Source organism: Saccoglossus kowalevskii, chromosome 8 (assembly GCF_978046115.1).
Source record: "Saccoglossus kowalevskii chromosome 8, keSacKowa6.1, whole genome shotgun sequence".
In the NCBI taxonomy this organism is placed as follows: Eukaryota; Metazoa; Hemichordata; class Enteropneusta; family Harrimaniidae; genus Saccoglossus; species Saccoglossus kowalevskii.
In genome coordinates, this window is record NC_140648.1 from 40,794,430 (window position 1) to 40,812,170 (window position 17,741).

Below are 17,741 nucleotides of genomic sequence, written 5' to 3' on the forward strand. Positions count from 1 at the left end.
TAGTGAAAGTATAGGGTGATGGTCTCACTGAGGACAAAGGTGCCACTCTAATGTTAGTGAAAGTATAGTCTAATGGTCTTACTGGATGACAAAGGTGCCACTCTAATGTTAGTGAAAGTATATGGTGATGGTCTCACTTGGGGACAAAGATGCCACTCTAATGTTAGTGAAAGTATAGGGTGATGATCTCACTTGGGGACAAAGATGCCACTCTAATGTTAGTGAAAGTATATGGTGATGGTCTCACTGAGGGACAAGTGTGCCACTCTAATGTCAGTGAAAGTATAGGGTGATGATCTCACTTGGGGGACAAAGGTGCCACTCTAATGTTAGTGAAAATATAGTGTGATGGTCTCACTGAGGGACAAAGGTGCCACTCTAATGTTAGTGAAAGTATAGGGTGATGGTCTCACTGAGGGACAAAGGTACTACTCTAATGTTAGTGAAAGTATAGTCTAATGGTCTTACTGGACGACAAAGGTGCCACTCTAATGTTAGTGAAAGTATATGGTGATGGTCTCACTTGGGGACAAAGATGCCACTCTAATGTTAGTGAAAGTATATGGTGATGGTCTCACTGAGGGACAAATGTGCCACTCTAATGTTAGTGAAAGTATAGGGTGATGGTCTCACTTGGGGACAAAGATGCCACTCTAATGTTAGTGAAAGTATAGGGTGATGGTCTTACTTGGGGACAAAGATGCCACTCTAATGTTAGTGAAAGTATAGGGTGATGGTCTCACTGGGGGGACAAAGGTGCCACTCTAATGTTAGTGAAAGTATAGGGTGATGGTCTCACTGAGGGACAAAGGTGCCACTCTAATGTTAGTGAAAGTATAGGGTGATGGTCTCACTTGGGGACAAAGATGCCACTCTAATGTTAGTGAAAGTATAGGGTGATGGTCTCACTGAGGGACAAAGGTGCCACTCTAATGTTAGTGAAAGTATAGTCTAATGGTCTTACTGGATGACAAAGGTGCCACTCTAATGTTAGTGAAAGTATATGGTGATGGTCTCACTTGGGGACAAAGATGCCACTCTAATGTTAGTGAAAGTATAGGGTGATGGTCTCACTTGGGGACAAAGATGCCACTCTAATGTTAGTGAAAGTATAGGGTGATGGTCTCACTTGGGGACAAAGATGCCACTCTAATGTTAGTGAAAGTATATGGTGATGGTCTCACTGAGGGACAAGTGTGCCACTCTAATGTTAGTGAAAGTATAGGGTGATGGTCTCACTTGGGGGACAAAGGTGCCACTCTAATGTCAGTGAAAGTATAGGGTGATGATCTCACTTGGGGGACAAAGGTGCCACTCTAATGTTAGTGAAAGTATAGGGTGATGGTCTCACTGAGGGACAAAGGTGCCACTCTAATGTTAGTGAAAGTATAGGGTGATGGTCTCACTTGGGGGACAAAGGTGCCACTCTAATGTTAGTGAAAGTATAGTGTGATGATCTCACTTGGGGGACAAAGGTGCCACTCTAATGTTAGTGAAAGTATAGGGTGATGATCTCACTTGGGGGGACAAAGGTGCCACTCTAATGTTAGTGAAAGTATATGGTGATGGTCTCACTTGGGGACAAAGATGCCACTCTAATGTTAGTGAAAGTATAGGGTGATGGTCTCACTTGGGGACAAAGATGCCACTCTAATGTTAGTGAAAGTATAGGGTGATGGTCTCACTGGGGGGACAAAGGTGCCACTCTAATGTTAGTGAAAGTATAGGGTGATGGTCTCACTGAGGGACAAAGGTGCCACTCTAATGTTAGTGAAAGTATTGGGTGATGATCTCACTTGGGGACAAAGATGCCACTCTAATGTTAGTGAAAGTATATGGTGATGGTCTCACTTGGGGACAAAGATGCCACTCTAATGTTAGTGAAAGTATATGGTGATGGTCTCACTTGGGGACAAAGATGCCACTCTAATGTTAGTGAAAGTATAGGGTGATGGTCTCACTTGGGGACAAAGATGCCACTCTAATGTTAGTGAAAGTATATGGTGATGGTCTCACTGAGGGACAAGTGTGCCACTCTAATGTTAGTGAAAGTATAGGGTGATGGTCTCACTGAGGGACAAGTGTGCCACTCTAATGTTAGTTAAAGTATAGTGTGATGGTCTCACTGGGGGGACAAAGGTGCCACTCTAATGTCAGTGAAAGTATAGGGTGATGATCTCACTTGGGGGACAAAGGTGCCACTCTAATGTTAGTGAAAGTATAGGGTGATGGTCTCACTGAGGGACAAAGGTGCCACTCTAATGTTAGTGAAAGTATAGGGTGATGGTCTCACTTGGGGGACAAAGGTGCCACTCTAATGTTAGTGAAAGTATAGTGTGATGATCTCACTTGGGGGACAAAGGTGCCACTCTAATGTTAGTGAAAGTATAGGGTGATGATCTCACTTGGGGGGACAAAGGTGCCACTCTAATGTTAGTGAAAGTATAGGGTGATGGTCTCACTGAGGGACAAAGGTGCCACTCTAATGTTAGCGAAAGTATAGGGTGATGGTCTCACTTGGGGACAAATGTGCCACTCTAATGTTAGTGAAAGTATATGGTGATGGTCTCACTGAGGGACAAAGATGCCACTCTAATGTTAGTGAAAGTATAGGGTGATGATCTCACTGAGGGACAAAGGTGCCACTCTAATGTTAGTGAAAGTATAGGGTGATGGTCTCACTTGGGGACAAATGTGCCACTCTAATGTTAGTGAAAGTATAGGGTGATGGTCTCACTTGGGGACAAAGATGCCACTCTAATGTTAGTGAAAGTATAGGGTGATGGTCTCACTGAGGGACAAAGGTGCCACTCTAATGTTAGTGAAAGTATAGGGTGATGGTCTCACTTGGGGACAAAGGTGCCTCTCTAATGTTAGTGAAAGTATAGTGTATTGGTCTCACTTTGGGACAAAGGTGCCACTCTAATATTAGTGAAAGTATAGGGTGATGGTCTCACTGAGGGACAAAGGTGCCACTGCAATGTTAGTGAAAGTATAGTGTAATGGTCTTACTGGATGACAAAGGTGCCACTCTAATGTTAGTGAAAGTATAGTGTGATGGTCTCACTGAGGGACAAAGGTGCCACTCTAATGTTAGTGAAAGTATACTGTAATGGTCTTACTGGACGACAAAGGTGCCACTCTAATGTTAGTGGAAGTATAGGGTGATGGTCTCACTGGGGGACAAAGGTGCCACTCTAATGTTAGTGAAAGTATAGGGTGATGGTCTCACTGAGGGACAAAGGTGCCACTCTAATGTTAGTGAAAGTATAGGGTGATGGTCTCACTGGGAGGACAAAGGTGCCACTCTAATGTTAGTGTAAGTATAGGGTGATGGTCTCACTTGGGGACAAATGTGCCACTCTAATGTTAGTGAAAGTATAGGGTGATGGTCTCACTTGGGGACAAAGATGCCACTCTAATGTTAGTGAAAGTATAGGGTGATGGTCTCACTTGGGGACAAAGATGCCACTCTAATGTTAGTGAAAGTATAGTGTGATGGTCTCACTTGGGGACAAATGTGCCACTCTAATGTTAGTGAAAGTATATGGTGATGGTCTCACTGAGGGACAAATGTGCCACTCTAATGTTAGTGAAAGTATAGGGTGATGATCTCACTTGGGGGACAAAGGTGCCACTCTAATAATGTTAGTGAAAGTATAGGGTGATGGTCTCACTGAGGGACAAAGGTGCCACTCTAATGTTAGTGAAAGTATAGGGTGATGGTCTCACTGAGGGACAAAGGTACTACTCTAATGTTAGTGAAAGTATAGGGTGATGATCTCACTTGGGGGACAAAGGTGCCACTCTAATGTTAGTGAAAATATAGGGTGATGGTCTCACTGAGGGACAAATATGCCACTCTAATGTTAGTGAAAGTATAGGGTGATGGTCTCACTGAGGGACAAAGGTACTACTCTAATGTTAGTGAAAGTATAGTCTAATGGTCTTACTGGACGACAAAGGTGCCACTCTAATGTTAGTGAAAGTATATGGTGATGGTCTCACTTGGGGACAAAGATGCCACTCTAATGTTAGTGAAAGTATATGGTGATGGTCTCACTGAGGGACAAATGTGCCACTCTAATGTTAGTGAAAGTATAGGGTGATGGTCTCACTTGGGGACAAAGATGCCACTCTAATGTTAGTGAAAGTATAGGGTGATGGTCTTACTTGGGAACAAAGATGCCACTCTAATGTTAGTGAAAGTATAGGGTGATGGTCTCACTGGGGGGACAAAGGTGCCACTCTAATGTTAGTGAAAGTATAGGGTGATGGTCTCACTGAGGGACAAAGGTGCCACTCTAATGTTAGTGAAAGTATAGGGTGATGGTCTCACTTGGGGACAAAGATGCCACTCTAATGTTAGTGAAAGTATAGGGTGATGGTCTCACTGAGGACAAAGGTGCCACTCTAATGTTAGTGAAAGTATAGTCTAATGGTCTTACTGGATGACAAAGGTGCCACTCTAATGTTAGTGAAAGTATATGGTGATGGTCTCACTTGGGGACAAAGATGCCACTCTAATGTTAGTGAAAGTATAGGGTGATGATCTCACTTGGGGACAAAGATGCCACTCTAATGTTAGTGAAAGTATATGGTGATGGTCTCACTGAGGGACAAGTGTGCCACTCTAATGTTAGTGAAAGTATAGGGTGATGATCTCACTTGGGGGACAAAGGTGCCACTCTAATGTTAGTGAAAATATAGTGTGATGGTCTCACTGAGGGACAAAGGTGCCACTCTAATGTTAGTGAAAGTATAGGGTGATGGTCTCACTGAGGGACAAAGGTACTACTCTAATGTTAGTGAAAGTATAGTCTAATGGTCTTACTGGACGACAAAGGTGCCACTCTAATGTTAGTGAAAGTATATGGTGATGGTCTCACTTGGGGACAAAGATGCCACTCTAATGTTAGTGAAAGTATATGGTGATGGTCTCACTGAGGGACAAATGTGCCACTCTAATGTTAGTGAAAGTATAGGGTGATGGTCTCACTTGGGGACAAAGATGCCACTCTAATGTTAGTGAAAGTATAGGGTGATGGTCTTACTTGGGGACAAAGATGCCACTCTAATGTTAGTGAAAGTATAGGGTGATGGTCTCACTGGGGGGACAAAGGTGCCACTCTAATGTTAGTGAAAGTATAGGGTGATGGTCTCACTGAGGGACAAAGGTGCCACTCTAATGTTAGTGAAAGTATAGGGTGATGGTCTCACTTGGGGACAAAGATGCCACTCTAATGTTAGTGAAAGTATAGGGTGATGGTCTCACTGAGGGACAAAGGTGCCACTCTAATGTTAGTGAAAGTATAGTCTAATGGTCTTACTGGATGACAAAGGTGCCACTCTAATGTTAGTGAAAGTATATGGTGATGGTCTCACTTGGGGACAAAGATGCCACTCTAATGTTAGTGAAAGTATAGGGTGATGGTCTCACTTGGGGACAAAGATGCCACTCTAATGTTAGTGAAAGTATAGGGTGATGGTCTCACTTGGGGACAAAGATGCCACTCTAATGTTAGTGAAAGTATATGGTGATGGTCTCACTGAGGGACAAGTGTGCCACTCTAATGTTAGTGAAAGTATAGGGTGATGGTCTCACTTGGGGGACAAAGGTGCCACTCTAATGTCAGTGAAAGTATAGGGTGATGATCTCACTTGGGGGACAAAGGTGCCACTCTAATGTTAGTGAAAGTATAGGGTGATGGTCTCACTGAGGGACAAAGGTGCCACTCTAATGTTAGTGAAAGTATAGGGTGATGGTCTCACTTGGGGGACAAAGGTGCCACTCTAATGTTAGTGAAAGTATAGTGTGATGATCTCACTTGGGGGACAAAGGTGCCACTCTAATGTTAGTGAAAGTATAGGGTGATGATCTCACTTGGGGGGACAAAGGTGCCACTCTAATGTTAGTGAAAGTATATGGTGATGGTCTCACTTGGGGACAAAGATGCCACTCTAATGTTAGTGAAAGTATAGGGTGATGGTCTCACTTGGGGACAAAGATGCCACTCTAATGTTAGTGAAAGTATAGGGTGATGGTCTCACTGGGGGGACAAAGGTGCCACTCTAATGTTAGTGAAAGTATAGGGTGATGGTCTCACTGAGGGACAAAGGTGCCACTCTAATGTTAGTGAAAGTATTGGGTGATGATCTCACTTGGGGACAAAGATGCCACTCTAATGTTAGTGAAAGTATATGGTGATGGTCTCACTTGGGGACAAAGATGCCACTCTAATGTTAGTGAAAGTATATGGTGATGGTCTCACTTGGGGACAAAGATGCCACTCTAATGTTAGTGAAAGTATAGGGTGATGGTCTCACTTGGGGACAAAGATGCCACTCTAATGTTAGTGAAAGTATATGGTGATGGTCTCACTGAGGGACAAGTGTGCCACTCTAATGTTAGTGAAAGTATAGGGTGATGGTCTCACTGAGGGACAAGTGTGCCACTCTAATGTTAGTTAAAGTATAGTGTGATGGTCTCACTGGGGGGACAAAGGTGCCACTCTAATGTCAGTGAAAGTATAGGGTGATGATCTCACTTGGGGGACAAAGGTGCCACTCTAATGTTAGTGAAAGTATAGGGTGATGGTCTCACTGAGGGACAAAGGTGCCACTCTAATGTTAGTGAAAGTATAGGGTGATGGTCTCACTTGGGGGACAAAGGTGCCACTCTAATGTTAGTGAAAGTATAGTGTGATGATCTCACTTGGGGGACAAAGGTGCCACTCTAATGTTAGTGAAAGTATAGGGTGATGATCTCACTTGGGGGGACAAAGGTGCCACTCTAATGTTAGTGAAAGTATAGGGTGATGGTCTCACTGAGGGACAAAGGTGCCACTCTAATGTTAGCGAAAGTATAGGGTGATGGTCTCACTTGGGGACAAATGTGCCACTCTAATGTTAGTGAAAGTATATGGTGATGGTCTCACTGAGGGACAAAGATGCCACTCTAATGTTAGTGAAAGTATAGGGTGATGATCTCACTGAGGGACAAAGGTGCCACTCTAATGTTAGTGAAAGTATAGGGTGATGGTCTCACTTGGGGACAAATGTGCCACTCTAATGTTAGTGAAAGTATAGGGTGATGGTCTCACTTGGGGACAAAGATGCCACTCTAATGTTAGTGAAAGTATAGGGTGATGGTCTCACTGAGGGACAAAGGTGCCACTCTAATGTTAGTGAAAGTATAGGGTGATGGTCTCACTTGGGGACAAAGATGCCACTCTAATGTTAGTGAAAGTATAGGGTGATGGTCTCACTGAGGGACAAAGGTACCACTCTAATGTTAGTGAAAGTATAGGGTGATGGTCTCACTTTGGGACAAAGGTGCCACTCTAATGTTAGTGAAAGTATAGGGTGATGGTCTCACTGAGGGACAAAGGTGCCACTCTAATGCTAGTGAAAGTATAGGGTGATGGTCTCACTGAGGGACAAAGGTGCCACTCTAATGCTAGTGAAAGTATAGGGTGATGGTCTCACTGAGGGACAAATGTGCCACTCTAATGTTAGTGAAAGTATATGGTGATGGTCTCACTGAGGGACAAATGTGCCACTCTAATGTTAGTTAAAGTATAGGGTGATGGTCTCACTTGGGGACAAAGATGCCACTCTAATGTTAGTGAAAGTATATGGTGATGGTCTCACTGAGGGACAAATGTGCCACTCTAATGTTAGTGAAAGTATAGGGTGATGGTTTCACTGAGGGACAAAGGTGCCACTCTAATGTTAGTGAAAGTATAGGGTGATGGTCTCACTGAGGGACAAATGTGCCACTCTAATGTTAGTGAAAATATAGGGTGATGGTCTCACTGAGGGACAAATATGCCACTCTAATGTTAGTGAAAGTATAGGGTGATGGTCTCACTGAGGGACAAAGGTGCCACTCTAATTTTAGTGAAAGTATAGGGTGATGGTCTCACTGAGGGACCAATGTGCCACTCTAATGTTAGTGAAAGTATAGGGTGATGGTCTCACTGAGGGACAAATGTGCCACTCTAATGTTAGTGAAAGTATAGTGTGATGGTCTCACTGAGGGACAAAGGTGCCACTCTAATGTTAGTGAAAGTATACTGTAATGGTCTTACTGGACGACAAAGGTGCCACTCTAATGTTAGTGAAAGTATAGGGTGATGGTCTCACTGAGGGACAAAGGTGCCACTCTAATGTTAGTGAAAGTATAGGGTGATGGTCTCACTGAGGGACAAATGTGCCACTCTAATGTTAGTGAAAGTATAGGGTGATGGTCTCACTGAGGGACAAATGTGCCACTCTAATGTTAGTGAAAGTATAGGGTGATGGTCTCACTGAGGGACAAAGGTGCCACTCTAATGTTAGTGAAAGTATAGGGTGATGGTCTGACTGGGGGACAAAGGTGCCACTCTAATGTTAGTTAAAGTATAGTGTGATGGTCTCACTGGGGGGACAAAGGTGCCACTCTAATGTTAGTGAAAGTATAGGGTGATGGTCTTACTGAGGGACAAAGGTGCCACTCTAATGTTAGTGAAAGTATAGGGTGATGGTCTTACTGGGGGACAAAGATGCCACTCTAATGTTAGTTAAAGTATAGTGTGATGGTCTCACTGAGGGACAAAGGTGCCACTCTAATGTTAGTGAAAGTATAGTGTGATGGTCTCACTGAGGGACAAAGATGCCACTCTAATGTTAGTGAAAGTATAGGGTGATGGTCTCACTGAGGGACAAAGATGTCACTCTAATGTTAGTGAAAGTATAGTGTGATGGTCTCACTGAGGGACAAAGATGCCACTCTAATGGTAGTGAAAGTATAGGGTGATGGTCTCACTGAGGGACAAAGATGTCACTCTAATGTTAGTGAAAGTATAGTGTGATGGTCTCACTGAGGGACAAAGATGCCACTCTAATGTTAGTGAAAGTATAGGGTGATGGTCTCACTGAGGGACAAAGATGCCACTCGTTTGCTGATAATATAATTACGTACGTTCAAATGTGTTTATCACATTAAAATAGAATATTTACTTTAGGAGTGATTCAAATATAAAAATAATGGTAGCAAATAGGTGTCAAAGAAGAGGAAAAGAAAAATTAAATTATTTGGTGGTTGGTTGGTTGTGGCATCTGGCATTTTAGGATTTTTTCTTGTCATAATTTGAAACAAGTATGGATGAATTTTCCTAGCTCGATGATTGTTTTGTCATTTTTACTTTTTAGTATATCTGTAAGTTGTTCGTCATCCGTCCCCAAGTTGCTTTTATTGTATTTAATATTCTTGATCATGATTTCTCGTTCCTTCTTGTATAGATTTTTGTTTTTTTGTTTTCAATTTCCTGCTTTTCACAAACTGGGCAAATTCGATCCTCCGCTAAAATGTTATTATATCTGCCCCTTTCAATTTGAAGGGTATGAGCACTTATTCTGAGTTTTGGCATAGCAGGTCTATGGTTTGGATTTTTGATTGTGGTGAGATATTTTTCATATGCAAATTCTGTTTTAATTTTCCTATAGGTTCGTAACTTGTTTTTATGGTTTTTACCTTTATTGTCATCGTGTAATGTTTCTGTGCTATGTATTTCAAAGGATTGTTCAAGTTTGCGCGTTACTGTTTCAGTGATTTGTTTGTCATCAAGAGATTTATGGTTTTCCCAAATATTTCCCATATTTAAATTTTCTAAAATTTGTTTTATGTCTGTTACCCAGTTGTCTTTTCCTTTTTTATCAAGATGTATTCCAAGATTGTAAGCTTCATGTACTAGCGAATTTGGGTTAGAATTATTTATTTTGATCCAATATTTGATCATATATTTTAAGCTTGTTGCTAGGAGAGGATATCTTCCCAACTCTAGTAGGCTTGCCAAATTACTTGCTTTGCTATTTACTTTTAGAAGGTATTTGCAGAAATGTATTTGTACTTTTTCCATTGGTGTTGACAGATTTGCCATTAGATGCGATTTGTTGATGTTCTCTCTCGTCCAAATTTCACTGCAGCTCTAGCTCTGAGGTCTTCTTGTGCTCCGATGAATTTACCTGATTTGTGTAGTTTAATGCTGAGGTATGTGTAGGTTTTTGTATTTTCAAGTTCCTTTCCATCAACATAGAATTTGACCTGTGATTTTTTTGACCTTCTTTTTGAGTTTCCATTTCTGACAGTAAGTTTCAAGAGAATTTATGGCATTTTGTAAGCCAGTATGTGATTGGGATAATACTACAAGGTCGTCTGCATATAGCAGACATGGGAGTCTGAAAACGAAGTCCGAAAACGGCGACTTATAATTTGGTCTTCGTCCGTGCGTATCTCAGAATCCCTTGGATGATCCCATTCATTCTTTGCATGTGCCTAGTACTTTATGTGGGACATATGCACATGCAGTGGTTTAGCGATTCGATTCACAATGGCTGACCGGCTGCCATCTTGTTTTTTGAAAATGTTGTATTTTGGACATGCTTTGTCAGTTTTCATTCAAACTTGGTACATAGATTACACATGTTAGGATACATGTCCATGACGATTTATTTCACAATTGGATCAAAGATGGCTGACTGGCAGGCATCTTGTGGGGTTTTTTTATGCGGTATCTTGGACGTGCTCTGTCAGTTTTCATTAAAATTTGGCACATACATGTACTTTATACATGTTAGGATGCATGTCCATGACAATTTGTTTCAAAATCTGGTCAAGGATGGCCGATTGACAGCTATCTGACTTTTTGACCTTACTACTATATTTCCACAATTTATGTACCATTTTCATTCGTATTTGGCACATACATCATACATATCAGTGTGTTTCATAATCAGATCAAAGATGGACGAATAACGGCTGTTTTTATTTTTAGCCATATTACTACTACACGGGACACGTGTTTTGATGTAAATAAACAATCTGTTGTATACGCCACTTGGAACTCACGTTTCAAGGACACGCTCGCGTCAACCCCTCCGCTTTAATATGACGAGCACAAACAGAACTTTCAAAAATTTAACGGGGACTGTGTCATTTTCAATGACTTGTGTTTCAGAGACTTGGTGGGTCATTACGAGCCAAGTCTAATGATGTTTTAATGTCATTTACATAGATATTGAAAAGAAGTGGCTGAGTTCATCCCCTTGTCTAGTTCCTCTATTAATTGTATAACAATTTATTTGTTTAAGGGCTTCCATCGATATTCCACAGATCGTTACTGGCATGTACCACACTTTGAGAAGATGTTATATGACCAAGGGCAATTAACTGTTTCCTACCTAGATGCATACCAGGTATTGAACCTTTTATCAGTTGCTTAAATATTGACTGTTAGGAATCATTTGCATATCATCCTGTAATTTACCCTGCATTATTATTATTATTGGTTTTTATCCATTTTATAATGGTTATAGTCTGCCATGGTGCTACTTATTAAGAAAGCTTGTTACCAAGCTGTGTCTAGAATTTCCATCTCTAAAAGTAGCTCTTCCTATAAATACTGCAGAAGATAAGATATGATTACCTAACTGAATTGTGTTGTAGGTATATAATAATAAGAGTGCTCATTGTACATACGGTTGATTTCTATATGAAATATGCCTTCCAAGTTTGCTATATACATAGTAATAATATATATAATAATATGTGAAAAACCAGTATACAGTATACATCCACAGTTAATGTGGATTTTTAGCAAGATCTTGCATGAAGCTGGTTTAGAATATTTGAAAATGGGTGACAAAGAAAACCTTTCTTGCTAGTATCAGTATAAGTTATTTACTGTATTATATATACCATATAAATTTATTAGTTGAGGACATTCCGTTTTCTTTCTTCTTCCATATAATTACAAAGACAATGTTTTTTCTGACTAATTCTTCTTTTCCTACAAGATCACACATGATAGGACATTTGCAGATATTGCCAACAATATACTTCAGTATGTGTCAAGAGATCTACAATGTAAAGTAAGTATGGCTTATTATCATTATCAAAAACTTTTTTCTAATCATAGCCTGTCAGCCAGATGAACCACTGTTAGTCACTCATTGAGTGAGTGAGTAAGTCACTGTTAGTCACTCAGTGAGTTAGTATTACTAACTAAAAGTCACTGCTAGTCACTCAGTGAGTGAGTTAGTTAGTAAGTCACTGTAAGTCACTCAGTGAGTGAGTGAGTAAGTCACTGTTAGTCACTCAGTGAGTTAGTATTACTAACTTAAAGTCACTGTTAGTCACTCAGTGAGTGAGTTAGTAAGTCACTGTTAATCACTGTTAGTCACTCAGTGAGTGAGTGAGTTAGTAAGTCACTGTTAGTCATTCAGTGAGTGGGTTAGTAAGTCACTGTTAGTCACTCAGTGAGTGAGTGAGTGAGTGAGTTGAGTAAGTCACTGTTAATTAGTCACTCGGTGAGTTAGTATTACTAACTAAAAGTCACTGTTAGTCACTCAGTGAGTGAGTTAGTATAAGTCACTGTAAGTCACTCAGTGAGTGAGTGAGTAAGTCACTGTTAGTCACTCAGTGAGTGAGTGAGTGAGTTGAGTAAGTCACTGTTAATTAGTCACTCAGGGAGTTAGTATTACTAACTAAAAGTCACTGTTAGTCACTCAGTGAGTGAGTTAGTAAGTCAATGTAAGTCACTCAGTGAGTGAGTTAGTAAGTCACTGTTAGTCACTCACTGTGAGTGAGTAAGTCACTGTTAGTCACTCAGTGAGTGAGTAAGTCACTGTTAGTCACTCAGTGAATTAGTATTACTAACTAAAAGTCACTGTGAGCCACTCAGTGAGTGAGTAAGTCACTGTTATTCACTCAGTGAGTGAGTGAGTAAGTCACTGTTAGTCACTCAGTGAGTTAGTATTACTAACTTAAAGTCACTGTTAGTCACTCAGTGATTGAGTGAGTTAGTAAGTCACTGTTAGTCACTCAGTGAGTTAGTATTACTAACTTAAAGTCACTGTTAGTCACTCAGTGAGTGAGTTAGTAAGTCACTGTTAGTCACTCAGTGAGTGAGTGAGTTAGTAAGTCACTGTTAGTCATTCAGTGAGTGGGTTAGAAAGTCACTGTTAGCCACTCAGTGAGTGAGTGGGTGAGTGAGTGAGTAAGTCACTGTTAGTCACTCAGTGAGTTAGTATTACTAACTTAAAGTCACTGTTAGTCACTCAGTGAATGAGTTAGTAAGTCACTGTTAATCACTGTTAGTCACTCAGTGAGTTAGTATTACTAACTTAAAGTCACTGTTAGTCACTCAGTGAGTGAGTTAGTAAGTCACTGTTAATCACTGTTAGTCACTCAGTGAGTGAGTGAGTTAGTAAGTCACTGTTAGTCATTCAGTGAGTGGGTTAGTAAGTCACTGTTAGTCACTCAGTGAGTGAGTGAGTGAGTGAGTTGAGTAAGTCACTGTTAATTAGTCACTCGGTGAGTTAGTATTACTAACTAAAAGTCACTGTTAGTCACTCAGTGAGTGAGTTAGTATAAGTCACTGTAAGTCACTCAGTGAGTGAGTGAGTAAGTCACTGTTAGTCACTCAGTGAGTGAGTGAGTGAGTTGAGTAAGTCACTGTTAATTAGTCACTCAGGGAGTTAGTATTACTAACTAAAAGTCACTGTTAGTCACTCAGTGAGTGAGTTAGTAAGTCAATGTAAGTCACTCAGTGAGTGAGTTAGTAAGTCACTGTTAGTCACTCACTGTGAGTGAGTAAGTCACTGTTAGTCACTCAGTGAGTGAGTAAGTCACTGTTAGTCACTCAGTGAATTAGTATTACTAACTAAAAGTCACTGTGAGCCACTCAGTGAGTGAGTAAGTCACTGTTAGTCACTCAGTGAGTGAGTGAGTAAGTCACTGTTAGTCACTCAGTGAGTTAGTATTACTAACTTAAAGTCACTGTTAGTCACTCAGTGATTGAGTGAGTTAGTAAGTCACTGTTAGTCACTCAGTGAGTTAGTATTACTAACTTAAAGTCACTGTTAGTCACTCAGTGAGTGAGTTAGTAAGTCACTGTTAGTCACTCAGTGAGTGAGTGAGTTAGTAAGTCACTGTTAGTCATTCAGTGAGTGGGTTAGAAAGTCACTGTTAGCCACTCAGTGAGTGAGTGGGTGGGTGAGTGAGTGAGTAAGTCACTGTTAGTCACTCAGTGAGTTAGTATTACTAACTTAAAGTCACTGTTAGTCACTCAGTGAATGAGTTAGTAAGTCACTGTTAATCACTGTTAGTCACTCAGTGAGTTAGTATTACTAACTTGAAGTCACTGTTAGTCACTCAGTGAGTGAGTTAGTAAGTCACTGTTAATCACTGTTAGTCACTCAGTGAGTGAGTTAGTAAGTCACTGTAAGTCATTCAGTGAGTGAGTGAGTGAGTGAGTAAGTCACTGTTAGTCACTCAGTGAGTTAGTATTACTAACTAAAAGTCACTGTTTGTCAATCAGTGAGTGAGTTAGTAAGTCACTGTAAGTCACTCAGTGAGTTAGTAAGTCACTGTAAGTCACTCAGTGAGTGAGTAAGTCACTGTTAGTCACTCAATGAGTGAGTGAGTGAGTTGAGTAAGTCACTGTTAATTAGTCACTCAGTGAGTTAGTATTACTAACTAAAAGTCACTGTTAGTCACTCAGTGCGTGAGTTAGTAAGTCACTGTAAGTCACTCGGTGAGTGAGTAAGTCACTGTTAGTCACTGAGTGAGTGAGTGAGTTGAATAAGTCACTGTTAATTAGTCACTCAGTGAGTTAGTATTACTAACTAAAAGTCACTGTTAGTCACTCAGTGCGTGAGTTAGTAAGTCACTGTAAGTCACTCGGTGAGTGAGTAAGTCACTGTTAGTCACTGAGTGAGTGAGTGAGTTGAATAAGTCACTGTTAATTAGTCACTCAGTGAGTTAGTATTACTAGCTAAAAGTCACTGTTAGTCACTCAGTGCGTGAGTTAGTAAGTCAATGTAAGTCACTCAGTGAGTGAGTTAGTAAGTCACTGTTAGTCACTCAGTGAGTGAGTGAGTGAGTGAGTAAGTCACTGTTAGTCACTCAGTGAGTTAGTATTACTAACTAAAAGTCACTGTTAGTCACTCAGTGAGTGAGTAAGTCACTGTTAGTCACTCAGTGAATTAGTATTACTAACTAAAAGTCACTGTTAGTCACTCAGTGGGTGAGTGAGTGAGTGAGTGAGTAAGTCACTGTTAGTCACTCAGTGACTTAGTATTACTAACTAAAAGTCACTGTTAGTCACTCAGTGAGTGAGTTAGTATAAGTCACTGTAAGTCACTCAGTGAGTGAGTGAGTAAGTCACTGTTAGTCACTGACTGAGTGAGTGAGTTGAGTAAGTCATTGTTAATTAGTCACTCAGTGAGTTAGTATTACTAACTAAAAGTCACTGTTAGTCACTCAGTGAGTGAGTTAGTAAGTCACTGTCAGTCACTGAGTGAGTGAGTGAGTGAGTGAGTGAGTGAGTGAGTGAGTGAGTGAGTGAGTGAGTGAGTAAGTCACTGTTAGTCACTCAGTGAGTTAGTATTACTAACTTAAAGTCACTGTTAGTCACTCAGTGAGTGAGTTAGTTAGTCATTGTTAGTCACTCAGTGAGTGAGTTAGTAAGTCACTGTAAGTCATTCAGTGAGTGAGTTAGTAAGTCACTGTAAGTCATTCAGTGAGTGAGTTAGTAAGTCACTGTTAGTCACTCAGTGAGTGAGTGAGTGAGTATTAAAGTCACTGTTAGTCACTCAGTGAGTTAGTATTACTAACTTAAAGTCACTGTAAGTCACTCTGTCTTGATCATACATTTTGCATTTCCCTTGATTTTTGCAGACAGTTTTCTGTCCCTCTGTGTCTATGGCATTAAATGTTGTTTCTTTTCAGAGTGGTGGTTTCTATAGTGCTGAAGATGCTGACTCCTTTCCTCATGAGTGCTCAGAGCAGAAAAAGGAAGGTGCCTTTTGTGTGTGGACTTGCAGTGAGGTTGAAAAAGCCCTTTCTGAGTACATTGAAGGAAGTGAAAGTATTAAACTTTCGGATGTGTTCTGTCAACACTATGGTGTTAGCTCTGGGGGGAATGTTGGTTTTGAACATGTAAGTACTGGGTATATATCTCAAACCATACCACTACATGTAGCTTAGTAACAATTGGACACTGGCCAATATTGAGATGCAACTATTAAAAATTATAATAATAATAATTGTTTATTGCATCTTTAGAAATATACATTTCTTTCAGTATATAGCAATAGCAATATTAATCAATACAGAAAAATAAAATATAACAAGTTAGTAAGAATTTTAAAAAGTGAATAAAATATAATAAGTTCAAATCACATGTTTTTTGTGCATTGTTGGAAAGCCGTGAAGATATATTGGGCAACATGCTTAATTGGGGTTTTGTCTGTTATTGTCACTATAAATTGAAATTTTTCATTATTAGTTTCGATTTCTTTTGGGAATATTATATGTGAGAACCGTAATGTCATGTATTTTGGACAAACTATTTTAGTAAATGTTCTTCATCTTTTACATTATGCAAATCACAATGTAGACAAATTCTATCTTGTAATGTTGTTTTGGGGCATGTGTATCTGCCTGTTTCTATACCAAGGTCATGATTGCTTATCCTAAATTTTGTTAGAATGATTCTTTGTTTAATATTCACAACATTTGATAAATATTGTTCATAACAAATATCTTTCTTAAATTTTGAGTATGTACGTAATTTGCTATCATCTTTCCTTATGTTTGATCGCCAATGATCAGTGTATTTTTGTTTCATTTGACATTTCACTTTGTTAATCAAATTTTTGGATTTTGAGTCTAAGATTGTTTCCTCTGTATCATACAGTGAGTTCTGATTAATTTCTGTCAACATGCCTTTTATTGTGTGCATTCAAATATTACTATTCTGTTGATTGTTTTGTTCATTCTATGCCCATTTTGTTATATTGTCTTCTTGAAGTTCCCGTAGTCTTAACCAATATTTAAACATAGAAGTATGTATTTCAGTCAGTAATGGAAAACTACCAGCCTCACTTCTACAAGCGGCATTGTTAGCATATTTGTTCAGTCCAAGATTCTTTTACAGTATTTAAGATGTATTTTTTCAATAGCACCTCTATCTCATTTAGTGAAATCAATGATCTCTGAACCCAAGATTTCTGCACCATATAACAATATTGGTTTGATATTGGTATTAAATACCTTGATAAAGATGTTGATATATGTGTTAAATAATAGTGCTTTGTTAAGCGCAAAGAGTGCTTTCGGATAGTCTTTTTCAAAATTTCCTGATGATGCCATCAATAATTCAATATTTCAAACATTTTAATAAGCCATTACACGATATAACAAGCCACTCTGTTCTCTCTGTGTGTCTATCCCTCTCTCTCTCTCTCTCCATCAGTATTTCAGACATACTATAGCTGACCATGTTCATACTTTACACAGCATGGACGAATGAATGGGACAGTACTGTAAAATCTGTATTAGAAGCCACGGCTTCTATTAAAATGGTACAGTACAACAGAGGTGATGTGGCTTCTATTAGAGCATCTACACATATGAGAAACAATGAATTTTTGGTTCTCAATTGTTTAAAAAGAATGGATATGACTTCTATGAGGGATGCGGCTTCTAATACAGATTTTACGGTATAATGTACCGGTAATTACTATCACAATATTATCAATAACAATTCAATGGTTTAATACCACATTCATGAATATCAGAAATATTGGCACATGAATGAACATTATTTGTTCTACTAAGTACCTCAATAGTTTAGTCAACCTGTGTTAAATAGTGAAATACATTGTACTGTTGTTAAATTACATACAAAATA

At 39.7% G+C, this 17,741-nt stretch overlaps 1 protein-coding gene across 1 annotated transcript in view; it reads left to right on the top strand.

Moving 5' to 3' along the window:
- The window catches only part of LOC102808402 (spermatogenesis-associated protein 20-like), a 205,716-nt gene that overhangs the window by 79,447 nt on the left and 108,528 nt on the right, over positions 1-17,741 (top strand). The window contains exons 9-11 of the mRNA XM_085502612.1: positions 11,134-11,238; positions 11,839-11,913; positions 15,776-15,985. Coding sequence (XP_085358738.1) covers positions 11,134-11,238; positions 11,839-11,913; positions 15,776-15,985 — 390 coding nt within the window. The remainder of the gene's footprint in view (positions 1-11,133; positions 11,239-11,838; positions 11,914-15,775; positions 15,986-17,741) is intronic.